General features: G+C 45.5%; 1 protein-coding gene across 18 annotated transcripts in view; it reads left to right on the top strand.

Moving 5' to 3' along the window:
* The window catches only part of Kalrn (kalirin RhoGEF kinase), a 603,829-nt gene that overhangs the window by 438,569 nt on the left and 138,852 nt on the right, over positions 1–26,408 (top strand). For all 18 annotated transcript variants that reach the window (XM_085832156.1, XM_029470420.2, XM_029470426.2 and 15 more), the window contains exon 34: positions 25,859–26,102. In XM_085832156.1, the coding sequence (XP_085688282.1) occupies positions 25,859–26,102 (244 nt within the window). The remainder of the gene's footprint in view (positions 1–25,858; positions 26,103–26,408) is intronic.

Here is a 26,408-nt window from a genome sequence, read left to right as displayed (position 1 = left end):
GTTAGCACTCCATGGTCATATCAACAGGGAGGGCTCTGTTTATTATCCATCACAGAATCTTGCTAATGAGTCAGGTTTAAAGTTGTCAATTACCATCCCAGACAGAAAGAGGATCCTGAAGACTCCCATATCTACAGTTAAATGTTTCAGAGGGAAATGGCTCAACAATAATGACTGGAACTAACCCTGCATCCTTACTCAATCACAAGAAAGGCAGGAAAATGAGTGGAGTGGTATCCAAAAGCTAGGAAGCTACAATTATTTGATAAACATCCGAATAACCACTTTACCATTTCAAATCAGTCATACTTTTGGGTAATGTTTATTTTGGCTATAGCTCAATATATACATTTTGGTTGTGAGTCACATAGGTATTTAAATTTTGCCTTTATTCAACAAGCGTTGTTTGTGCATGTGAATTTCAAATGCGTTCATTGCAATGCCATTCTTCATGTTTCTTTCATTATTTTCTGTTCCTTGTCTCGCCTTAATTCCTACTATTTGTGTGTATGAATATCTGGTTCATATAAATGGCAATTTTCAATGTCTACATAGACACTATAAAAATGTGTAAAACTGAAAATTCTTCCTGTTCATGTCAAAACTTTTTCCAGTTAGGGAAATAACTTCTGGGGTTTCCTGTCCTGGTGAGCCTTCTATATGTGAGAGCTCTACTTGCTGCATCGCCCATTTTATAACTTGTAGAGTGTTCTGTTGGCATAACACCTCACACAAGGAGTGGTGCAGGGCGAGAACACGAGCTTGTTGAATCTCTCATAGCAAAGTGCTAGCATTTCAAAGGCTGCTTTCCTCCGTGTGAGAGCATGACGAGATGCCATGCTGCCCCGTTATAAGCCATGCTGTGACCTTGTCCTAGAAATCACTCGAGTATTCCACTATTGACTAACTCTGGGGTCACTGGGAAGCCAAGGTAGATTCTAGTGAGAAATACATTCAAACTGTCTGCAGATCCAGATAGATAGTGATACAGTGAGAACACTAGGCTAGAATTGTCTATGAATTGACAAAGAGGTTAAATTTAACAGATGAGTATAAAAATATAGTCTTGATTATATTCCATACATTCAAAAATCTGACAGAAGCATTAAAAACAGCAAATGTCAGATGCCTAGAGGGAGGAACTACAATATCTGGGATGGGGGTGCTGCTTCAACTTACTGGTTTTTTTAAAGGATGTATTTTTTATTATGTATAAGTACACTGTAGCTGATTTCAGACGCACCAGAGGAGAGCGTCAGATCTCACTATGGGTGGTTGTAAGCCATCATGTGGTTGCTGGGAATTGAACTCAGGACCTTTAGAAGAGCAGTCAGTGTTCTTACTAGCTGAGCCATCTTACCAGCCCCCAACTTATTGATTCTTAACTCTACTGTTGACCAACTGTATGAGCTTTGGAAGCTATTTTAACTGAACCACCAGTCTTTTCAAAATCTAGTCCCTCACCTATAAAATTGGAAAGAAAGAGGCATTAGTCTCTGAATCACCTTCATGTTGTATCATTGGGTCTTTCTGCTAGTTTAGCTATGACCCATAAACCTATCACCTTCACAGGAAAATGTAATTAATATGTTCTAATTAATGGGAACTTGTAAAAAATTCACATTTTAAAAGATTTATTTATTTTATATATGTGAGTACATTGTAGCTGTCTTCAGACACCAGATGAGGGTATCAAATCCCATTACAGACGGTTATGAGCCACCATGTGGTTGCTGGGAGTTGAACTCAGGACCTCTGGTAGAGCAGTCAGTGCTCTTAACCACTGAGCCATCTCTCCAGCCCCTGAAAAATCACATTTTTACATAAACAATAACCTGCCTGCAGTACAACTCTACCGATGAGAAATGCATAGGAAGCAGTGGTCTGGTTTAGAGACGTCTTAGCTCTAAAATGAAGTTATCATAAATTAGCTGAATATGAGCTCCATTCTCTCTTATTTATTCATTATGAAATCTATTGAGAATCCACTATGCATTCAACTGGGTAAAATTATCAGACTCGGGAAGGGAATTGAGATGTTGGTAAAGCATCACTGTAAGGCATCTTCGATACATAGGAAGGAGAGTGAAGAAGGAAGGCTGGTCAGTTAGAAAAAGCAGAATGCTTTCTGAACTAACAGTCCCAGGTGATAAAGACATGTCAGAACACAGGTTGAGCATCTTTAATCCAAATACTAGAGACCAGAAGCTTGGAGGTTTTGTTTGTTTGGGGTTTTTTGTTTGTTTATTTTTTTGGATTTTGTAATATTTGTACAAATTTTATTAGTCGAACATCCATAATCAAAAGTTAATTCAAAGTCCAAAGCTCTTTGAGCATCATGAGTCTCAGACTGGAGATGCACAGCCTATATGAAGCACAGAGAAAGCAAATTGGAGTAAGAGAGGTCGTGGTCCTGGAGAAAGATATGAGACTTCTAAATCTGGCCAAGATAGAGAGGCAAAGACTAGATTTAATTTTCTGCCTAAAACAATTTTTAGTGAACAAAATATGAAAAATGATGTTCAAGAAAATGAACATCAGAAATGAGGACAATGTCTGAGAGGTAAGAAGCGAGGCAAACTGAGTCCTGTAAAGCAGCCCAGCTTTCTGCCTTGAGTCCCTAGGTTTCAGTACAGGGAGTGGTTGTAGCCCAAAGGTCAGAGTGTATATGAGTGTATACAGTCAGAGTGTATATAAGCTATCTCAGGGCAGAACAGCAGGCCCAGGGCTAAAGATGGCTGTAGTTCTCTCTACAAGACTTAAAGATGTAACTGTTTCACAGAATAAAACTCAAAAATAGTCCTGGGGCACTGAGCTAGTATTACACACCTTTAATTCCAACATTTGAGAGGCAGATTGCCAAGTTTGAAGCCAGCCTGGTCTACATCCAGAGCTACACAAAAAAGACCTTTCTTTGGGGGGAGAGGGGAGCATAGTTAAGGGAATAAAAGTATTGGCAAAATACGGCAAAATTGACAATGTCTAGTTTCTAATAAAAATTGTCAGGCATGCAAGGAATCTGGAAAATGTGTGGCAGGGGTCAGCTGACACTAAATCTGACTTTACAAAGAAGCTAGAATTAACAGACACGAATGTGTGTGTGTGTGTGTGTGTGTGTGTGTGTATAGAGAGAGAGAGAGAGACAGAGAGAGAGTTATAGTTATTGGGCATATTTATACATTTAAAAGGCTGGATAGAAACCTGGAAGATATGAAAAATTGCACATGTTGGACTTCTAGATGTAAGAGGTACAATGTCTGAAATGGGGGCGGGGGAATACATATGAGTGATAGTGAGTCAAGCTAGCAAGCAAAAGCGCAGTAATAGAAATGTTATTACTATGAGTGCATTGTGTGTGTGCTCAGGTGTCTGTGTGTGCATTGTGTATGTGCATTGTGTGTGTACTCAAGTGTCTGTGTGTGCATTGTGTGTGTGCATTGTGTGTGTGCATTGTGTGTATGCATTGTGTGTGTGCTCAGGTGCCTGTGTGTACATTGTGTGTGTATGTGCATGTGTGTACATGTATGTATGTGTGTGTATGTGTATGTGTGTGTGTTTATGTGTATTCTCCACCACAGAGGCTGAGGGATAGATTGTGATCTAATGTAAAACTTTTATAACTTAGAATTCTATGCTGAGCTAAACTATAATTAAAAATAAAGATAAAATAAATCTGTTTTCAGACATAAAAGGACCTAGGAATTATAAGTCCTTGATTTTAAAAAAAAAGTAAATTAAATATGAAGGGAAGAATTAGGTGTAAGATATACTGAGAATAACAAATGCTAACATATGGTTTCAAATATTATTAAATATGTAGTACAAGCAATGAGGAAAAACACAGACTTGAAATGAGGGAACAACAGTTTTTAAAAATGGAGCACTTCAGAGGGAAGGAGACCAAGAAGGTGAGATCCTTGATTGCCTCAAGAACAGGGTAAAGGTAGCAACTGTTGGTCTCACAGCTGTAAGTCCAGCCCTGAAGAGATGGGAAGATCAAGTTTCAAGGCAGCCTTAAACCACAGAAGCTACAGAGCAAGATCTCTCTCAGAAGAAAGCTGGGGGCGGGGGTGGGGGGGGGGTGGGGGGGTGGGGGGATGGGAGGGAGGGAGGCAGGAAGGAAATAGTAGGAGCTAACTTTTTGTTAGAAAAGTATGTATTTTTATGTTGAGAAAATATAAGTATAAAATTTCAATACTAGAAGAACTACAAACAGAAATGACAGGAGCCTAAGTATATTATGAATCACTAAATGAAGGTAGATTCAAGACATTAATTGAAATATAAATTATTTTTCAGTGCTATATTTGTTCAAAATTCAGATGTATCTTGGGTAAAAGAGCTATAATAAATCTTAAGCAATACAGAAAGGCCATGCCAGTTGATGGTGGGTACAAGGGTTGACTGTTAACTCTGAGCAGCCGGAAGCTAGGAACCTTCCAGAAGTTTTGCATTAGGAGAAACATGCAAGTGGTCCCGCCCACTAGGGAAGCTAGATAAAGATGGCTAACAAAACAAGAGGCTGCCTCTTATGGGTAAAAGTGAGTTGAGTGGGCTGGGTACAAAGCTCAGTGGGAAAGAAGTACATTCCTAAGGCTCCAAGTGCAAAACCCAGCACCACAGAAGAAGCAAAGAAACCACACTTAAGTTAAAGTTGATTGGTATTCATCAAGACTCAAAGGGAGCTTTGAGATTCCAGAGCAGCCCTACAGAATTTAGAACTCTTACCAGGGACTGTTGGGATCATTTAACAAGTAGAAAAGCAACATCCTAGAAGCACCAGTAAAACTAAAAATTCTGTATGCCCACATTAAAATTATAGACGTTAAAATACACAAAACAAAGCTTAGTTGGGGAGAAAACAGCTCATCTCACAAAACGTGAGTCAGAATCAGTTCATCTTAGTTTATCTGAATTCGCCTGACAGAGTAAGGTTTCTTTCTCTTAGTTTTCTTTTTATCTTAGAAGGTTCTAGGCTCCACCTAAACCAGCAGAATTTGAGTTTCCAAAACTGCTATGGGACAGCCTGAGTGAGTCTCAATTCATCTGGGCCCTTAGATTGAGCCAGTTTGGGCTCAGGCACTGCTGCTGGGTGATCTCATGATTAATTCTGTGGTATTCCTTCCCTCTCTCCCTCTTTTCACTAAAATATAAGATCCTCAGATCCAGGATACCTTTGAATTCATTTTTCTGTCCTGATCAAAATTAAAATAATAGGGGCTAGAGAGATGGCTCAGCAGTTAAGAGCATTGGCGACTCTCCCAGCACCTACATGCAGCTCTCAACCATCTGTAATTCAAGTTCCAGTGGATCACACAGACATACATGTAGGCCAAACACCAAATATATGTATGTACATATGTATGTGTGTGTGTATATATATATGTATGTGTGTATGCGTGTGTGTGTATATATACATATATATATATATTTATTTATTGCATATATATATATATGCAATTAAAAAGCATTCCCAAGTTTCCCCTGTCTGCCTTCATAAGATCCTGTCACCCATAGCTTTTAGGATTAGTCTCGTGATTGACTTGAGTGAGATAGAAAATCTATGGCCTGCTGGTGTCAGTGGCACATATAGGGATGGCTATAGAAGAGATGACTGTAGGGAAGGCTTCCTTGCCTTAGAGTTGAGCTTAGAGGTAGGAAAGGGTTTCCAGAAGGTGCCAACTGTGTTGTTTAGAGGAAGGCATACTTACCCAGAGTAAGGAAACATCGTGGTAAGAGACAGGGACTTGAGAGAAATGCTGAGCATGTTTGGAAATCAGCAAGGGTGGCTGTGCTTTGAAGCAGAGGATCTGTCTCTATAGCAGATGCCCTGGAGAGTTGGGAAGACTGGCTTCTCCAAGCCACAAAAGACAGGCTCAGAGATGCGGACCTGGTTCTGTAGGCAGCAAAGGATAGAACAGTGTGAGCTTGCTCACATTTCTTTTTTTTTTTTTTTTTTTTTCTTTTTTTTTTTTTTAGACAGGGTTTCTCTGTGTAGCCCTGGCTTTCCTGGAACTCACTCTGTAGACCAGTCTAGCCTCAAACTCAGAAACCCACCTGCCTCTGCCTCCCAAGTGCTGGGATTAAAGGTGTGCACCACCACCGCCTGGCACTTGCTCACATTTCATAACCTCTCTCCTCAGAAAGAAGTGGGCAAGACAGTTGCTGATGAGAGACTTATCTTTACGTAGTGTTTAGATGCCAATGAGGAATCAAAAATGGAGCAGCAGGCAATGAGGAACTTCTAACTCCTCGCTGAGGGAGTGTGTCTTCAAAGCAGAGGGGCCAGCATGCTGGCTTAAATTGCTCTCAGGCCAGCTAGTTCAACTGTGAGGATATAACATTAAAAAATGTGTGAGCCTTGTCACGCCTCCTGCAACGGGGGCAGTAAGATTTTTCATGACCTTGACAGTAACCAAAGAAGATCACATTTAATAGGACTGGTGTGTATGTGGTGTATGTGTGAGAGGCTATTTGGCCTTTAGTTAAGTAGTCAACATGACTTCTGTCTCACCTCTGAGTAGTGCCGTGTGGTTGGAGGATCAGGACATGTGGCCACATTGTGAGTCAGCGAGCCAACATTTGGGAGGGTTTCCTAAAGCAATGCTAAGTGACCTTGGGGACAAGGACACTGAATGTAGACACAAGAACTTTCCATAAGGGAATTTTTCCTGAGAGAAATTTAGACTAGAGCTAGGACCTGCTGTCTGGTAGAGCAGGAGGAGGCGAGGCTCATCCCTGCGTTTCTTTCAGAAGAGCTTTGCAGTGTGGAAGACTGTAATCTCAGAAGGCCTTTCAAGATGACACTCCTGAAGCAAAGCCACAGAGTTCAGAAAAGCCCACACGCTTGCCCAGAGTCCTTGGCACTCCCCACACAGGAGAAGCTGTGGTTCAGAACACAGAGTTGGAGCTTAAGGATGTTTGGAAAATATTTTCTCAGATGCCCAGTGTTCTAATTTTATAGATGAGAAAATCGTCCAGAAACAGCCAGAGATGGACCCAGGTTCTCCATCTCCCTGGGGGGCAAAGTCCACTTAACCTCCCATGCTGTCACAGGAGGGATGGTAATGCCAGGCTCGTCTCTGCCCAAAAGGCAGTGACTGGGGAGTGTGGTCTGCCAGAGAAAGAAGATCCAGGAGAAGCAGTCAGATGGGGATTCCAAAATTATTCTAAAGTGGTTTTGAAGGGTTTTAGAGAAAACTCTCCTTAGCATCCGTGGGTGGGGGACATTAAAATGCACCATAAGCTCCCACCCACCCCCAACCCCATACTCAGGCTGTGTGTGCTTTCTGGGGACTTGGAGCACTTCTCTCCAAAATTCCTGGCCCTCTGAAATTCCAACCCTCCCCAAACTGAGAGAAAAGGCTGGAAGCTTTAAAGCACTGTGTCCATTAGCTGATGAGGAAGATAATTCTGTGGTCGCCCCCCCGCCCCCGGCTGACCATCCGCCTCACTGACCTTCCCCTCCCCCCATCCCAGATGCACCTGCCTAACTCCCAGCAGACAGGCAGCTTAGAGCTCAGTACTGAACCAGGATGGAGGGGGTGTGGATGCTGTGCCCCAGCTTTAGTGGGGTATTAAATAAAGAAGATGATGTTGCCACTGGCATTTCTATGGGAAAGCCTGCGAGAGGGGAACTAAGCATCCCAGCTTGCCCTTGAAAGAAATGAGGGAGAAAGGATGACAAGAGTGGACTGTGCACTCTTATCCATTCCACCTTGATTTATTTTAAATGTAATTGACATAAGAAATGAGCTGCTCAATGAACTCTCCAATCTTTAGTCAGTCACTGAGGCCCCTTTAGGTCTGTACACCAAGTAACCAACCCTGTGTCCTGGTTTGAGTTATTTGGGAGGGTTTAGACATAAAATGGGAATGTGGCTGTCATGTGTCTAATGAGAATAGCTACTGGATGACTAGCCACATGTAGAATATGTGACTGATCATTCATTAGACCTTTTTAGAATTATAATTACCTTAAATGTCTTTAAGTAAGCCCATTTGTTTGATAATGGAGTAACTATGATTGGGAGGGAATGAAATTGTTCATCATGGAGGTGTGGCTCTATTAGTACAGTGTGCGTGCAGAGCATACATGAAGCCCTGGGTTTGATTCCTGATACTGCACAAATTGTGCATTTCTACAGTCTCTGTAATCTAGAAGTTGGAGGCAGGAGTGTGGGAAGCCACATGTGCCGTTGCAGGGTGGCACTGGCTTCTGCTGGCCACCACGCATACATAGGCAGTAAAGTTCTTTTGCCAAGATGAGGTTTTGAGAATTAACCAAAGTTAACCAATCAGATGAGAGGGAAGTTAACCAATCAGATGAGAGACAAGTTAACCAATCAGATGAGAGACAAGTTAACCAATCAGATGTAGGCATGCAAAATGAGGTGGTAAGCATAACCCATGCATAACCAATCCGGGTGTGAGACACGCCTCTCCTAGGCCTATATAAGCAGCACCAGTTCTGGGCTTGGGGTCTCTTCGCCTCTGCAATCAAGCTCTCCCAATAAACGTGTGCAGAAGGATTCTGTTACAGCGTTGTTCTTGCTGGCGAGCCAGGGCGCGCGTGCAAGACAGGAGAATCAGAAATTCAGACCCACCCTTAATTACATTGCAAGTTCAAGGCTAGCTTGTGTTATGTACGATCCTGTTAAAAAGAACCAAAAACAGAAGAAAAGGGAGAGGAAAAGGAAGGGAGGAAAAGAAAAGGAAGGAAGGAAGGAAGGAAGGAAGGAAGGAAGGAAGGAAGGAAGGAAGGAAGGAAGGAGAAAAAGGAAGAAAGAAGAGAAGAGAAAGAGAAAGAGAGAAAAGAAGAGAAAGCGGATTTGCTTGTCCAGGCTACAGAACTAGGCTAGCATGCCAGATCCCTTCTTTTCGGTCCAGAACTCTTGACACTGTCTGTGTTCCGGATCTAGGAAGATTATCTTTTGGTAGGTCAAAGGCCACCCAGGTCAAATGGCCAAAGACACCATTTCAGCTAGTCACAGTCTTGCAGGAAGCACTAGTTTATGTCCATTACAATGCACACGTAGAGTTCATGAGCCTGCTTCCCTGACTGTACCACTTAGCACCCAACTGTGTGTACACAAGTTGTCCTTGTCCTACTCTGGAGCGATTGTCATCGTCACCTCTTAAGTACCATTTGGAGCTGTTGGTTAACAACAGTTCGTGAGTTCCCAGTCAGCTGTTCTCTGAGGGGTAGAGCTAGCTTCCTTTCATGAACTACAAGCAGTTTTGAGCATTGGCAGTGTTGACATTGCTTAACTGTCAGACTCTTTGTGTGTCTTCATGTGTACATATTTTGTTCTAGAAAACACTATGTGCCTTGAGGCTTATTAACACACAGTTGGTTTTTAAATTTTAACATCAGCCATGCCAGCTTGAGTTAGTTACATTTAGTTCCTAGGAAAAGAACTCTCTGAAGACAGCTCATATTAGGGTTAGATCTTACCAGGAGTCCATGCAAGCATGGCAGACATCATGGACACTGGGAACTTGTGGCCATAGAACTTATAGACCTGAGAATCCTGTATCTATTGAGTGGTCCTAGATCAAGATGGTTAGAGGGGCCTTGCTTGCTGGCCCCAGTGTACCTTCCTCTCCCCAGGCAGCCCTACCAAGAATCCACAAGGCATGGCACGAAGCCTCTACCAACACTCCATCTTGTCTCCCTGCCATCTGTCCATCTCACACAGGCTTTGCACCCTACCCTGACCTTTTGCTCAGTCTCTGGGATCTCCTAACAAACTCTACCTTAGCACCAGCACACTGTGGCCACACTGGCCTCTCTTCTCCCCAAAGCAACCTTTTCCTCCTCGGGTAAATGCACCATTTGCTTGATATTTCCTACCTCACAGTCCTAACAGATGAGAACTAGTTGAGTTAACTGTGTCAATAGCTGTGATGCAAATGCAAACTTCAGCTGGGAGGTGATATCCAACTTAGCAAGAGCTACCAAAGCACACAGAGAAGAGGCAATATCATTTGTCATTCACCCTGGTCCAATCACTTGTGAGCACAAAGGGACTAGACTCTGGCAATAAATGTTGCTGTCTGAAGCCTGCACCATAGTCAGCTGTACCAGGAAGTCTTTTCATACAGGAAATTGCAGCCATGTCACAGAAAGCCCTTAGCCCACCTACTCTAATGTGTAAAGTCCAGTAAGCAGATCATCAAGAAGGCATCTGAAAGTAATGGAAAATAGAATCTAGCAGCAGAGAGTGCATTGCTCAGTCTTCAACCCTGGAACTTAGTGTCTGTATGACTTTGAATAGATCATCCAAGCTCTTTGAGCCTCAGCCTCCAAACTGGAAAGCGAAGTATTATGAGAGTAAACTGAAATTGTAGATGCGGAAGCATTTTGTTGATTACTGTATTAGTTGTATTAGTTATGCGTCTATCACTGTGCTAAGATGACATGATCAAAGCAGCTTGCAGAAGAGTTTCTTTGGGCTTATGGTTCCAGGGGGAATACATTCCATAATGATAGGAATAACATGGTGGCAAGTGGCAGACATGGTGGTGGCTGGAGCAGGAAGCTGAGAATTTAGACTTCACATCTGAAATGAAAGCAAGAGACAGATGGCAAATTGGAAATAACACAAGGCTTTTAGAATTTTAAAGTTCCCCATCCCCACCAGTAACATACTTCTTCCACAAGATCACTCTTCTTAGACTTACCCAAAGAGCGCCACCAACTGGGGACCAAGTATTTAAATGCCTTAGACTGTGGCAGTCACTTAACTTTCAGACCACCACAGCTACAAAGTACCATACCCATGATAGGGATATTACCTTCTCTGTTCCTCTCCTCTGTGTGCTTTGGCAGCTCTTACTAAGTTGAACATCACCTCCCAGCCAAAGCTTGCATTTGCAGCTCAGCTGTTGACCACCCCCCACCACCACTGTCAGAATGTACAGAAGCGGCACAGAGACAGGGTGGAGGTGGAGTCACCATTCTTGTTGCTTTCTACATGGCCGTCCCAGGCACACTGCTCCTCTAGTGTGTCAGAGAGCAATGGCGTTTCAGCTGGCAGTCCTTAGTCTCCTGACCCAGGTCCCCTCTATTTGAGAAGAAAAGCAGATAGTTAGCTTCCTCAGCATCAGCAGCAGGCCATGCAGACTCAGACACATTCCCTCAAAACGGAGAGACCTGAAGCAGGAAGCATTTATTTGGAACTTTCTGTGGAACACTTGGCCAGCAGCTCTTATGTGAGATTCCTCTTGAGGGTAGGGTGAATGCAGCAGCAGGTCTCTCTCCCTAGAGGCTTGAGGGTCACTGCTCATCTGTGGGTTCTTGTCACTAGGCTGTTCCTTGTCTCGTGGATTCTGTAGAGTTGTCACTGTGTCCTCGAGACAGATCAGCAGGCTTCCCTCAAAGCAAGTGATACAAGGGAGCTACAGGTCCCTGTCTCTCAGCCTCAGAAGTCCCATGTCACACAGCCACCCTCTTCTCACCAGAAACAGTTGCTAAGCACAACTAGAGGGGAAGAGAAGGCAACCTCTACCAGCCATCAAGCTGGTTGTGATGGCTCCTGCCTCTGGTCTCAGCACTTGGAAGACTGAGGCAGGAAAACCCTGAGTTCAAGGCTAGCCTGGACCACATAGTGAGTTCAAGCTACATAGAGTCTATCAAGGGGGGGGAGGAGAAGAAAGGGCAGTAATATCGGTGAGGGAGAAGGAGAGAGAACATTTTTTTCTCTGCAAATGAATTTCTATAACAGATAAACTCTTTTAAAGTTACTTGATTAAAGATAATTCTCATTCAGAAGTAATCTGTAGAAGGGAAATTAATTTTTGACAGCACCATCTCAGGAGAATATGTCTGTCACAGACAGAAGAGTGAAATGCAAGAATGGGCTAAGGGATAGAAAGCAAAAGGAGAGCCACAGCCTGGGCACATGCAGTTCTGAGTTCTGGCACTGGGTTTTCTTTCAGTTGAGGAAACACTGAGTGAGCAATGCAGGTTTGAAGACACAGTCTCAAGGGGCCCCAGTTCAAGATACAGAGTGACCCAAATACACAGAAAACAAGTGGCAGTGGCAGACGCTTACATGAACCCTGCCCTTAAATACTGTGGCTAGGTACCTAAGCTTGTGCTAAAAATGGTGGCACACACCTTTAATCTCAGCAGAGGCAGGGCAGACAGACCTCTGTGAGTTAGAGGTAGCCTAGGCTACATAGCAAGTTCCAGGCCATCTAGGACTATGGCGTAAGATCCTATACCCCCCAAAAAGAAAAAGAAAAAAAGATTGTCTAGGTACCCAAACCTCTGATAAATATCACAATGAGATAAATAACATAATATAAACTTAATAATAGCATAATGTACTAAATACTATACTACAGTCACCTCACCTAAGCTGATGTTAAGTGCTGCTATCCAGGATCGACAGTCACAACTTCTCTCATTGCCATGACAAAATATTTGACAGAAACAAATTAAATGACAAATAGTTTATTTTGACGCACAGTGTCAGAAAGTATGAACCATCACGGTAGGGAAGGTGTAGCGGTGGCAAGAGAGTATGACAGAGCTCCTCCCATAGTGACTGGGCCAGGAGATACAGAGCTAGACTGGAGGTGGATGCAGTCTTTAAATGCCCACCCTTAGTGACCTACTCCTACCTTGTTCCAAAAACCCCAAGTCCCAAAGGTTCTACAACCCCCAAAACCAGCTGGAGACCAACTACTCAAGCATGAGCCCATGGAGACATTCTAGATACGAAATGTAACAGGAACCGAGCTCATATTAGTATCATAAAGGTTCCTGACATACATGAAAGTGCATAGAACAGAGGCAGTTCTGCAGCCCTGGGTTATAAGGAGTTCTGCACCCCCACATCACACGCTAGCATGGTCCGCACACACGGACTCAGACACAAACAGTGCCAACCTTCGAAGCTGTCTTGCTCCTTTAAAAAAGGCTTGAGTTCAGTTTCCTTACTACTAGTCTATCTCACGTATTTGTTGAACAGATGGGTATGGGAAGCTTGCTATGTTCCAGGCTCTCCTACAGGACATGGGAAAAGGATGCTCCAGGCAGAAAGGGCCACTGGACATGTGAGGATCCAGGGATTGGCCGTCGTGTGCCTGGGTCTGTAGATGGCAAGTTTTCAGGGCAAAAGTTAGGATCAGAGAGGCAGGTGGAAGAGAGCGTCAGGCATGGGGTTAGGAGTCTGAGTGTTTTCTCTACGGCCTTGCTCTGACCTGGGAAGGCTCCTACACACACCTCCATAACCTAAAATCTGTTTGTTCTACATTACCCAGTAGTCCTACGAAAGGGTAAGACTGTAGATCCTGGGGTTCCTTGTGTTCTCTCTCCTTTGCAGGACAGCCTGAGGTCAGTGTTGGGCCCTGGGAAGTTCTATGGCCTTGGCAGACATTTTGAGCTGAGGGAATGAGTCCTGATTTTCTTACCGTACTTGTCCCCTGCTCTACTGTGTAGAACACCTTTCCTTGCTTCTACCACATGACTGATGTTAAAAAGAAAAAACAAATCTTTGTGTAGCTATGATCCATAGCTATGCACAAATGTCAGGTCTCCACACAGACACTACAATGTTGTAAAGGCCCAATGGATGAGAACCTCTGTCCCCCACCCTTTGCCAAAAAGAGCAGCGTGACCTGCCTTGAATTCCCTCCAGAGGCTGAGAGAGGAGGCAGAGCTGCACCTGCTTCAAAGATGGCTCCATCTTTATCACAGCTGTGTCATTTGTCCCTGCTCACCTGTGCCATTAAGACAGGTCTGGGGTCCAACCAAGGCCTAGTGCCACATGCCCCTCCTCTCACCCTGAGGGAGCCCCCTTTGCAGACCTGAAGCCCAGCCTCTCTGCAAGGCTCTACCACAGTGGCACCCACGGTAGACGTGCTCTCTCTTATTTGCCAGTTCTGGGCTCCATTTGGACACTCCTTTCCTCACTGATGAGATACTAGAGATATTCCGAAGCTGTTGCCCCTGGCCATCCCTGACTAAGTTTCCTCTGCCTCCCAGATGCTAAAAGGAGGCCCAGAGCATCCCCAGAGGTGCAGTTCCAAACTCTCCCTCCTGCCATTCCCACAGGTTCTGGTTTTCCCCAAAGATAAAAGAGAATCTGTTCTCCTCCTGAGAACTACCACGGGGAACTCTCAGCTGCAGCCTGGGGGGGTCCCAGAGCCTGGGATTTCCATCACCAAATCCTCCATCCCTGACTTCTCTTTCCATCCAGAACATGTTTCAAGCCAAGCTGGTCCACTCTAGCCACTGCACTCCAAAATCCAGAGGAAGCAGCACAGGAAGAAATAAATAGTAAAATTTTAAAATATGTTTAAATCAAAATTTCTCTTCCCTCCCTGAAATGACCTGTCTGTTCTCAATCCCTGTTTGATATAATTGGCTCATATTTAAAAGTGATAAAATCCCCCATCCCTGGTTCTTGAAGGGTGTATATACTCTTGACTTTTCCCATTGCCATAGTTGCTAAGTCTTAAGTCTAGCTTGAGTGTTTTGCTGGGAGCTAGATCTTACTTTTCTTCTGTAATACCTTACCACCACCACCACCATCATGGTCACTGCCCAGCCATGGTTGTCAGAAGGAAAGGAGGCAAAATCCTATGTTCTTAGCCCTGACTGCTCAATACCACTGGGCTATTTAGCAGGACCAGGTACAGGCTGGCTTAGAGGGAACATCACATGCAGCCTCAGAGGCTCAACCAGCCTTGCTATTCAGGTACCTCCAGCTGCTCCCTCACACCATCCTTCAACAAACATCCCCCTATTAATGTGGCACTTCATATTCAAGTGTGGCATATTCAGTGAGGGACTGAATCCTGGAGAGAAACCACATCCATACCTCTAACATTTCACAGATGATACAGCCAATCTGTAAAGAACTTGAGTCAGACCCAGAGCTGCTGAGCTCCAACCCAGATTCTCAATCACCATGTTGTCTTGAAGGTTCTTAGCCTGACCAATTCCCATAGCCATCACAACTGACATCAAATGTGGGATAGAAACGCTGACTTATTTTATAGCAAGGAAAGCTCAAAGTGACAAAAATTGTAAGGAAACAGTAAGACCCCCTTAGCTCTTAATAAATGATGTGCATAAAGACATGTATGCACACACAGGCATGCATACACACACACACACAGAGCTACAGTTCTTTTTAATGATAATAAACCATGGAGCTATAAGATACTCCATTGTTAAAACAGTACCATAGAAGAGGGGAAATTGATAAGGTTAATAATCTACTATAAAACTTGACATAATGGTGCACACCTTTAATCCCAGCTCTTGGGAAGCAGAAGCAAGTGGATCTCTGTGAGTTCGAGGTTTGGTCTACATAGTGAGTTTCAGGACAGCCAACGTCTAGGTCTATAGAGAGAGACCCTGTCTTAAACAGAACAAAAACAAAAATCCACCCTAAAAATACTTCAATACCTAAGCCAGAAAATAATTTTATAGTATGCATACATGCACAAATCATCTCAAATGTCTTTAAGCGTTAAAGTCTGAGGAAGTTCCAGAAGTAGTTCAGGTTGTCCAACAAAGAATGTAAGACATATGATATAGGAACCATGAGCTCCAGGAGCAAAAAGGAATGGAGAACTATCTCAGTTGGAATGTTGACCATCATTAAGTCCAGGGAAAGAAATGACCAGGACATAGCCAAGGCATCATCCAGAAACCCAGTAGAGAACATATTTGGAGAGGCAAAAGCCAAACAAGCTGGGTGTGTGAGGAGATCCAGAAGTCCAGGCCTAGGGGCCGCACGTAAGGCTGTATGTTCTGAGACGAGTAGACACAGTAGCCCAGAAAGAAGCTCCTGCAGAAAGGCTTTGGTCGGCAGTGAGGACTAAGGTTAGCATGGGGCTGGCCAGCAGACAGAAGAAAGAGTTTTAGTCATTTACAACGCTGCCAGATTGGTTATAACTATCTCAACTAGTTTGTCCAAATGTATTTTGAGATCTGGGTAGGCAGGTGGTTAACCCAGGATAAGCCATAAGGGGACATGCAGGAAGAAGGAAGAAGAAGAAGAGGAGGAAGAGAAAGAGAAGGAAGAAGAGAAGGAGGAGGAAAAGGGGAGAAGGAGGAGGAGAAGGAATAGAAGAAAAAGGAGGAGAAGAAGAAGAGGAGCAGGAGGGGAAGGGGGAGGAGGAACAAAAGCAGCAACAACAACAACCTTGGTGCACAGTGTACTGGACGGGCATACAGGCAAGAACCAGGAATCCTGGATCGCGCTTGCTAAGGTTACAATCAGACCCCACAACTTGCCCTAGTCTCTGGTTGCTCGTTTCCTAATGAGGAATTCCTTCCCAAGAAACAGTAAGCACCCGGTACCCACCAGCTGTGATGATACACAATGGCTTCCTTGTGGTTTCTGCCTGAACTAGAGGTGTACTTCAGCTGGGCAGGCGGACTCTCTTGAGAGCCTGCCTTCTGCTAAGCAAGTTGGTGGTTTCCTTTTCTAACTCCTAGCCGTTGCTGCTCTCTAGTGGCCAACAGTGCCTGCAAAATCAGTCCAAATAGGACAGGAGGGGAAGGTGGAGCTGCACTTTATAGGCACACGCAGACTAGGGAGCAGTAGCCAAGGGTGTCTGGAGGGTGTGTGACTGTACATGCAGAATGGAGCAGAAGGGGAGATGGGGTGATCAGAAAGAGTCATCTTGTGAGCCACAGCTGAACATCTGAGGCTTGATCACAGTCTGCACCGTGAAAACAATCACTTCCGGTCTTTGGCCTGGTTTCCTCCGATGTTCAGCTCCCTAGTGTCCTATGGCAGCAGACCCTTTGCAGGGCTGCCTGGAGGCATTCAGAGAAACTCACAGCTTTCATCCTTCTCTTTAATCTCATGTTTCCCCCAGCCATGTCTGCTGCCTCCTCTGAAAGTCAGCTGGAGTTTTCATAGCCTTTCCTCTTTCCCAGGATGCAGGAAATTGCCTCCCATGGGCACAGTCAGAGTCATGGTGTAGACAGCCTTGGTCAAACTCAAGGCTTACTGGGATGGCCTCTCTCTTGGCGGGATTATCGCCTCCATGGGTAAAGACCTGCTTAGCCCTCCTGGGCCTATCTCTGTTGATAACTTGTGTGGGCTCTCCAGAGGCAAAGAAGTGGGAAAGAAATGAAGAGTAGCTGCCACTACCCTTAACACTCTACTAAATTCAACGTCAGCTCTGTGTTCCTGAAGCCCGGGGAGGGGCAGAGATAAAGAACAGACAGTGGATGCATAGAAAAATAATACATTTTTTTAAAGATAGAGACTAAATCAGGGAGTGGTGTCGCATGCCTTTAATTCCAGCACTAGGGAGGCAGAGACAGGTGGATTTCTGAGTTTAAGGTCAGCCTGGTCTACAGAGTGAGTTTGGGGGCAGCCAGGGATACACAGAGAGAAAGCCCGTGTCAAAAAACAAACAAGCAAAAAAAAAAAAAATGTTTTTATTGAACACTTGTGGCTGAAGGACATAGGACATGTGAGACTGCCGCTTTGAAGATGCCTGTAGAAAGCTCTATTCTGGTCAGGAGCCAGATTCCTCCTTGGAATTTTGGAGGAGTTTGCCATTCTCTTTGTTTCACTGTAGCTTTTGAAATCTGCTGTTGCCAAGGACTGTTACTGTTGTGTCTCACCTGACTCCTCCTCCTCTGCCCTCAGAGGGCTTCTGGATGGCCTTTTGTAAAATATTTTCTAGTGCCATGCTCCAGGATGGGGTTTTAATTCTTCCTATCAGCTCCTTGAAACATTGGGTCAAGAACCACACTGTAGTGTGTGCTGCTCATATGTGGCTTTGTGTGCGTTCCAGGTCCTCCGTATCTACCTGTTTTAGCCTCTGTTAGGCATCTCTGAAGCTGAGGATGTGTGTGCATGCATGAGGTACACCAGATGTTTGTACAAGGAGCAGGACTGTTGTCTGTCAGGTGTGTCATCGTGATGTGCTTTGGTGGGGAGACTCTCAATGTCAGTATTCAAGTATCTCTAAGTCCTCTGGCTTCTTCAGTAAACAATGGTCAAATCTATCCAAATGTTTCTATTGTCAGATCTATCCAAATGTTTCTACTTGGCTGCCAGTGCTCTGGGGGCTGGAGGAACACAGTGGTGGCCACTTTCCTACTTCTGTATGTAGACCTGCATTGAATTTCAACTTTCCAGAACAGGATGGACAAGATAGAGGGCAGGTTTAAGGGTCTCTACAGACTTTTAACCCATCCATCTGCCTTACCTCCACGTATACACATATCCACATATATGCATGTGCACACATATACATATACACAGTGCTGCCTGGTGCTTCTACTTCCTAAGCCTGTCAGGGGGCTATGCAAAGCTAACTGATGGCAGGAACCTTATCTCTCTGTTTTACTAAGTCATATAGTTCTGTTATGTCTACTGTCTGTCATTCAGAAAGTAAAACATAATGAAAACAGGTTGACCTCTCCTATACATGGCCACCTACATGATCTCCTATTCTCTTTGTTCTTAAAGGTTACAACTCACCCTTAAGTAATTTTTGTCAAGTTTGCAGGTTAGTAGAATTATAGACAAACCAAAAAAGGTGAAATGATTTAAAAGGGGAAGGGTCTTAGGGCAAATGGACTATAGGGCCTAGGAGACAGTAGTGGAAACAGACAGGCAGCCAGTGGGAGCACTCAGCGTTGCAGCCAGTGGGAGCACTCAGCATTGCGGCCAGTGGAAGCACTCAGTATTGTAGCCAGTGGGAGCACTCAGCATTGCAGTCAATGGGAGCACTCGGCATTGCAGCCAGTGGGAGCACTCAACATTGCAGCCCAATAGGAGCACTCGGTGATGCAGCCAGAGGGAGCACTCCATTTTGCAGCCAGTGGGAGCACTCCGTTTTGCAACCAGTGGGAGCACTCAGTGATGCAGCCAGTGGGAGCACTCAATGTTGCAGCCACTCTGCTTTCCTACACATCCAGCATCAATTCATGAGACACATTCACAGGCATGCTCAGTAGGCATTCATTGAGTATACACTACATGCCAGGCATCACTCTAGACTCAGAGGATGAACAAATTTAAGCACAGATGACTTCTACTCAACTTGATCTTTTATTGTGATGCAGGTGTAGGTGGCAAACAATATAACACATTAATGAAAAGTGCTCAGGCCAGGCAGTGGTGGCGCACACCTTTAATCCCAACACTTGGGAGGCAGAGGCAGGCAGATTTCTGAGTTCAAGGACAGCCTGGTCTACAGAGTGAGTTCCAGGACAGCCAGGGCTATACAGAGAAACCCTGTCTTGAAAAACCAAAAAAGAAAAAAAAAAAAAAAAAAAAAGAAAGAAAGAAAAGAAAAATGTTCGAGGTGATTAAACAGGAGTGCTTCCCACCATGAATGCAGAAACAGTCTACTCAGGGAATGTCTGAGGTAGTAGGGCCCCAAGTCCAATTTCTTCTCCTAAGAATGAGGATTCAGGTATGGAGAAGGAGAAGGATATAGGCAGTGTCACGTAGAAGGAGTTCTGTAAGCTCTGAGGCCTCCCAACTCTCCTTCCCTTGTTCTTCCAACTATTAATTACTGTGCAGTCCATGAGGCCTTCGAGGCCATGGAGCCCCTTAAGCCCTGTAGAAAACGGTAAGATGAAGAGGTTCCTTCTGCCGCCCAGTGCGAGCACACAGAGTAAGCGCATCACAAATTGTAGACTATTAATTGGACCTGGCAGCTCCCCGAGCATCCATGCAAAGTGAAGAAATCCCAGAGCTGTGTGATAATATTCCTGCATCCTAATGTTGCTTTTCACGTTTGCTTCAGACATTATAACCAATCAAGATAAACCACAGCAGTAAATTGTCAAATGACTTAAGTTCCGAAGAGCTCATCTCAGTTCCCCGGTACTGCAGCTCACGGGTTTAGAGGCATTTGGAAACTACCATGTGGAGGCAGACCAGCCATGGAATAATACGTGTCCAAAGCTTTTGCCTGAAGGGGACCTGCCCACCCTCTCCCCTTTTCCTCCAACTAGCATGCCATCCTAGAAAGACCGCCGTTTTCCCTCCTAGTTACGATTGTTGGTTTGTTTTCAAGGATGTTGTTGGCGGTGTTATCGTTATTTTTGTTATAAAACTGTTGGATAGGTGAGAAATGCTGGACAGGACTGGTTTTTTTTTAAAAAGGAAGCAGATGGGAAATTACCCAAGGGTTATGCTCTAAAATGCCAAGGCTAACGTTTTCATCTACTCCAATGAATAATGATGCTCTTCACTTAACTATACAACTTTATATACTGTTCTTGGTTTGTTTGTTCTTATGTAAGATACACGGGGGGTGGGGGGGGTTGTTGGTTTGGTTTGGTTTGTTTGTTTTGGGTTTTTTTTTTTTTTTTTTTTTTTGGTTTTTCGAGACAGGGTTTCTCTGTATAGTTCTGGCTGTCCTGGGACTCACTTTGTAGACCAGGCTGGCCTCAAACTCAGAAATCTGCCTGCCTCTGCCTCCCGAGTGCTAGGATTACAGGCATGCGCCACCACTGCCCGGCTTCACGGTGTTTGTTAAGAGGAGACTTCATTTGCCTGGTCTACAAAGTGTGTTCCAGGACAGCCAGGGCTACACAGAGAAACCCTGTCTCAAAAAACCAAACCAAACAAACAAACAAGAGGAGACTTCATTTCACTTCCAAATGCTAAGCAAGCAAAAGTAGAGCTAAGGGAAACAGTCTTTTTTCTTTTAACTTTATAAAGCTTTGCATTAAATTTACTTTTTCAGAATCAAATATACTTTATGCAGTTACCTACCACCAAAAGCAAAAGCCCCATGGCAAGATTAGAACAAGAAGGCTCATCGGGAAAGAGCACTGCCTGCTCTTCCAAAGGTCCTGAGTTCAAATTCCAGCAACCACATGGTGACTCACCACCATCCATAATGAGATCTGGCATTCTCTTCTGGAGTGTCCAAAGGCAGCTACATGCAAAGGGAAAGAAGCAGAGTCCACATTCACACCGTAGTGGGTAGAAAAGGTTAGCTCGGCAGAGCTGGTTTTCTCAAGATTGTCCGAGGGAAGAGAGGAGCCAGTGACTGGCTTGTCCTTTGGTGGATCAGAGAGGGAGGCTGTCACTCCATGTGATATCTGTGGAGAGGCCACCAACTGCAGAAGAGTTAAAGTGCACCCAGAGGAGATCAGTGCAGAGCCAGGAGAAGGGGAAAAGGTAAGCTCTGAGACTGGAGAGACTGGCGAGGAAAACTAACGCTGTCTAAGCTCATGTCCGAGGAACTGACAAGCAAAGCTAGCTGGGAAGATCTGTCTGTGTGGAAGAACTAGAGAAGAGATTGGGGTGTGGACCTCGGCATCAGTGCTGCCTGCCTCAGCGCTGCCAGCCTGGGTTGAGACCAGCTCTACCCATGGGAAGGATTTGGTGAACAAAAGACAGAGGTAGTGGGCAGTCGAGGAGAAGTGGGTGGCTTCCATGGTTGATGAGTCAAGAGAAGAAAAGCAGAAGGCAGGCTGTGCGCAGCAGCAGACACACCGCAGGAAAGGAAGCTGTCAGAGGAAAAGGAAAACACAAAGGGACCATCTCTGAACAGAAACACTGCACCCAATGCCAGAGGCGAGGGCTTCATGCCAGAGACCTAAGACACACAGAATAACAACCAAAGAGATTGCCAACATCAACATTAAAATAGTTCTTAAGAGGCCAGGGGGATGGAGGACTGGAGAAATAGCTCAACAGTTGGGAGCACTGACTGCTCTTCCAGAGGTCCTGAGTTCAATTCCCAGCAACCACATGGAGGCTCACAACCATCTGTAATGGGACCCTATGCTCTTTTCTAGTGTGTCTGAAGGGAGCTACAGTGTACCCCCATACATAAAAATCAATCAATTCTAATTAATTATTAGAATAATAATAAAAAGAGGCTGTGGGGAAGAAAAGGATTAAAATGGAGATGCCACCTGCAACAGTTTCTACAACATCAGCATAAAGCCAACTCATGCTCCTGAGACCAGGGCTTTAGTTAAGAGAGTGAGAACCTTGCAGATGTGAGGGGGGTTAGGGAGTGGAGAACCAGGAAATGAGCCAGCAAGGAGACTATGCAGTAGAAAGCCACACTCCAATCCTGCTGACAGAAAGAGGAAGGAACAACACATACCTGAGGCTCCCTGGGCCTCCTTGGGTGGGGAGAACCTGCTGATGCACGGGGCCAATCCAGTCAGAGATGGGAAAGCCATCCGGACAGGCAAAGTATCAGAATGGGGATACGGCTCAGCAGGTAAATGCGCTGCCACACGAGCCTGACAACCTGACTCTAGTTCCCAGAAGGTGGAAGGAGAGAAACATCTTTACTAAGTTGTCCTCTGACCTCCGCACACAGCATGCTCACACAAACATATCTAAGCAGTCATAGTGAGGGGAGTTGGTTTTATTGTTTAATGAGTTATTACACAATCTTGAGATTAACTTTCACTAGGTGTGAGTCTCACAGTCAGGAAATCATGAATGGATCACGTGTAAGGACTGTGAGTGTGCCAAGATCTCTGGTCCTCTCTGCTCTTGCCTGGATTTCTAAACAGTGCTGCTCTGGTGAGAGCTGGACTTCCCGCAGCCACCTGGCATCTTCCTGATGATCTGGGAAGAGACGCTAGAAGGAACTGTTAACGGGTCTTTCAGTCAGCTCTGCCCAATACGGCTTAAATCCTCTACAGACACTCTGCATTTCTACTCTTGCCATAGAATGAGACCTGGCGTGGCAAATCTTTTTGATCTAGCCATCGAGGCAAGGTGTGCGTGGACATTTGAGCCATAATGGTCATCTTTGCTGGTCTACAGTTAGGTGTGTGCTATGAAGACATGGAGTCTCGAGCCTCTGACTATCCCCCTGGTGTGAAAACTGGGCAGCCTTTGGAAGCAACATTGCCACCTCGTGGCATTTTCTTCAGGCACTGGATCTTGATTTGGGAACTGATTTTTCCTTGTGGTGGTTAGTTGCTTGTTCTGCTGTGCTAGTGAGGGGTCCCAGTACTTCCAGCATACTAGGCAAACGCTCTACTGCTGAGCAACGACCCCATTACTCTATCTTGAACTGTAGACACATACCCTGGCTCTGTCTCTCCCTCCCCTCCCCTTTGGAAATCTTACCCCTCTCCCCTACCTAATAGGGCTTGGAACTTGCCCTAGAAAACAGTAGATGGTCTAGTAAATTACCAGCTATTTACATCCATAGCCTCGGGCTCCTCTGTTCTGCCTTGGCAGCCTGCAAAAGGGCTTACGGGTCTCCCCTGGCTTAGTTGTGTAGTCTAAAGTCTGCAAGGTCCACTCCCACCTGTATGTATGTGGCCCCAGGAATAGACAAGAGGCTCCTCTGCTGAGGCTCAGCCATAGAAACTCTCCAGAATGCAAGCAGTCCCTTTGTCATCTAGCTCTCTATAAGTAGGCCATCAGCGAGAGAAGGGATCAATCTTTTGGGCTGTAACCAGAGAATGAAAAATGACTGAGCTAGACTATCAGGATGCAACTATGTTTCCATGATAGAGAGGGCAGTGCTAACCACAGTGCTAAATTCAGCAGGGTGGGACTATTATAGGCCACCCCAAGCATCAGGGCCCTAGGCCACTGCCTCACTGCTGCCAAGCCTGGTCACATCCCCGAAATAAGTGTTCCCCATGCTGCAAAGTCTTAAGGTGTGTGGGATTCATACTAGAGGTCTAGGTTCAGGTTCAGCATGGTGACAGTAGAAAACCCTCCAGCAGTTGTTTCTCGATATTCCAGAGGAGGATATCCTTGTTAAAATCCATATCACATCCTTGGATTGCTAGGCCCAGCCTACTGAGTTTAATTCATGGTTGGGGCTTGGTCAAGGGAGGCATAGCCCAGGAGTCTGCATCTCATGAGCTCCCAAGGTGACTTCCATTCATAGCCTAAGGTCTGGGCTTACACACACAGACACACACTTTTGTGTATCCAACCAGCCAGCCTTGATCTGATTTCTGTGTGTGTGTGTGTGTGTGTGTGTGTGTCTGTGTGTCTGTGTGTGTTGTAAGAGAGCGTGCTCACATATATAACATCTGGAGGTCAGAGTCAGATGTTCCTCTTCTCATTCTTCACCTTGTTTTCTAAGACATGGCCTCTGGACTTCTTTTTTAAAGATTTATTTATTTTATGTACATGAGTACAGCACTGTAGCTGTACAGATGTACAGCCTTCATGTGGTTGTTGGGAATTGAATTTTAGAACCTCTGCTCTCTCCGATTGCTCCAGTCGGCCCTGCTCACTCAGTTCCTGGTCACTCGGTCCCAAAGATTTATTTATTTATTTTATGTAAGTACACTGTAGATGTCTTCAGCCACACCAGAAGAGGGTGTCAGAGCTCATTACGGATGGTTGTAAGCCACCATGTGGTTGCTGGGATTTGAACTCAGAACCTTCGGAAGTGCTCTTACCCTCTGAGCCATCTCGCCAGCCCCCTCTGACTGAACTTAAGTTTGCCAGTTAACTAGCCTGGCTGTCCAGCAAGCCTGCAGGATCCTCTTGTCTCTGCCTCTTAGCCCTAGGATTACATAAATGTATCACCACAGCTGGCTTCTTCCATGGATGCTGGGCATCCAAAGTCAGGTCCCCATGCTTGCGTGGCAAGCACCCTACCCACTGAGCCATCTCCTCAGTCCCAACGTTCTGGCATTCAGACCCCTTCAGTAGCTAAGGTTTTGCTCTGGTCAGATGGTTAGTTCCCCACTCATATGATGATATCTACCCTCCCTCTGGTAGAAGTGTCCCCTAGAACAAGTGTGAACTGGAAGGGCATGCAGCTATCTGGATGGCCATGTTGGTATAGCTCCCACAGCAGATAGCTCAAATCCCTTGATCAGAGCTCCATAGACTAAAGTTGAATTCCCCCAGGGCGATATGGAAATTCCCTCTGAACGGACATTTAGGATGGACCTTGAAAGCAGGCCTCTTGCCTCCTCCCTTCTGTTCCCTGCCTTCCTTGCTGACTCTTAACACAGTTACTATTCCAGACTAGAGGCTCTGAGCTCCATTCTATGAGCATGATACATAAGTGATCCCCATAGATGTGTGGCCAAGGTAAGGGAGGAAGGGATACAGACTCCTAGGTCAAGAGCAAGCCACCTCAGGGTGCAGCCAGTAGGGCCTGTTTCTTTCCTCCAGGGTTTCTCCCCTCCTCTGTTCTTCTGCACCCCAACCCCTGCAGCAGGGAAACATAGGCCATTTAAGCATAGAGTGCAGTACTGTTTGCTCCTAAATAAGGCATGGCTTCTCTTCCCACCTCCTGGTCCCTGAGGGCCAGGCAGATGCCTGTGAGCAAAGCCCCATTCTTTCTTGTGTTGTCATAGCCTGGTTTAGGCTTATGGCTCCGGAGAGGGGTGAAGATGAAGGATGCTCTGTGGGTTGGAACAAAAGGAGATCATGTCTCATATTATTCCCAGACATCACCTAGATCTCAGTGAGAGTGAGTTGGGAACAAACGCCAGCACATCTGTGTCTAAGGGCTGTCACTGGGGACCAGGGTGGGCTATGGAAGGAAGAACAGGGCACACAGGGAAGGGGTTTGAAGGCACAATTGGCAGGAAGCTTGGCACAGAAGTAATAGAAGGGACTCTAAGGAAGCCGGGAATTAGAACGAAAGCCCCGACTCTGGGCAGGCTCCAGAGCGGCTGTGGCCGAACCGTCTGAGTGGCCAATAACACTGTGCTAATTGCCTTGTTTCTTCTTTTCTTTTTCCTTCCTGTTTGTTCCAAACATTGTCTACCCTCTCCCATCTTTCCTCCTCCTTTCTCCTCCCCTCCACTCTCACCCATTCTTTGCCTTCTTCCCTCTTGCCCATACACACACACACACACACACACACACACACACACATACACGCTCGCACACCCTCGAATCCTACCCCTCTGTCACCACCATTACAGCTCTCAGGTGGATGTGAGCTGACCGTGGTCCTCCAGGACTTCAGTGCAGGCCACAGCAGTGAGCTGAGCATCCAGGTGGGGCAGACGGTGGAGCTGCTGGAACGACCGAGTGAGAGGCCCGGCTGGTGTCTGGTCCGCACCACGGAGCGGAGCCCCCCACAAGAAGGCCTGGTACCCAGCAGCGCCCTGTGCATCTCACACTCGCGCAGCAGCGTGGAAATGGACTGCTTCTTCCCCTTGAAAGGTAGGGACAGTCGAGGGGGTGGGGTGGCAGGTGGGGGTTGGGCGTGGTGGAACTGGCCTGAGAGTCTGCTTTGGTTGAGCCGGGCTTCTCTGAAAGAGTGGAGAGCCGGAAGTAAAAGCTACCTGTGTCTGTGTGGCTTGAAAACATCCAACCTTTCTGTGTTCATCTCATCTTAAAAACAATGAAACAATGGCTGAACCGCTGACCTCCAAGCTCTCTCCCAGCTTTCCCTATACACACTACTACATCTAGATTTGAGTTTTCACCCTGACAGGAGGACTGAGCAACTCCAGCAACTGGTCACAG

Source organism: Mus caroli, unplaced genomic scaffold (assembly GCF_978045245.1).
Source record: "Mus caroli unplaced genomic scaffold, Mus_caroli_1 scaffold_17, whole genome shotgun sequence".
Classification (NCBI taxonomy): domain Eukaryota; kingdom Metazoa; phylum Chordata; class Mammalia; order Rodentia; family Muridae; genus Mus; species Mus caroli.
This window is presented reverse-complemented; position numbering and strand designations above follow the sequence as displayed.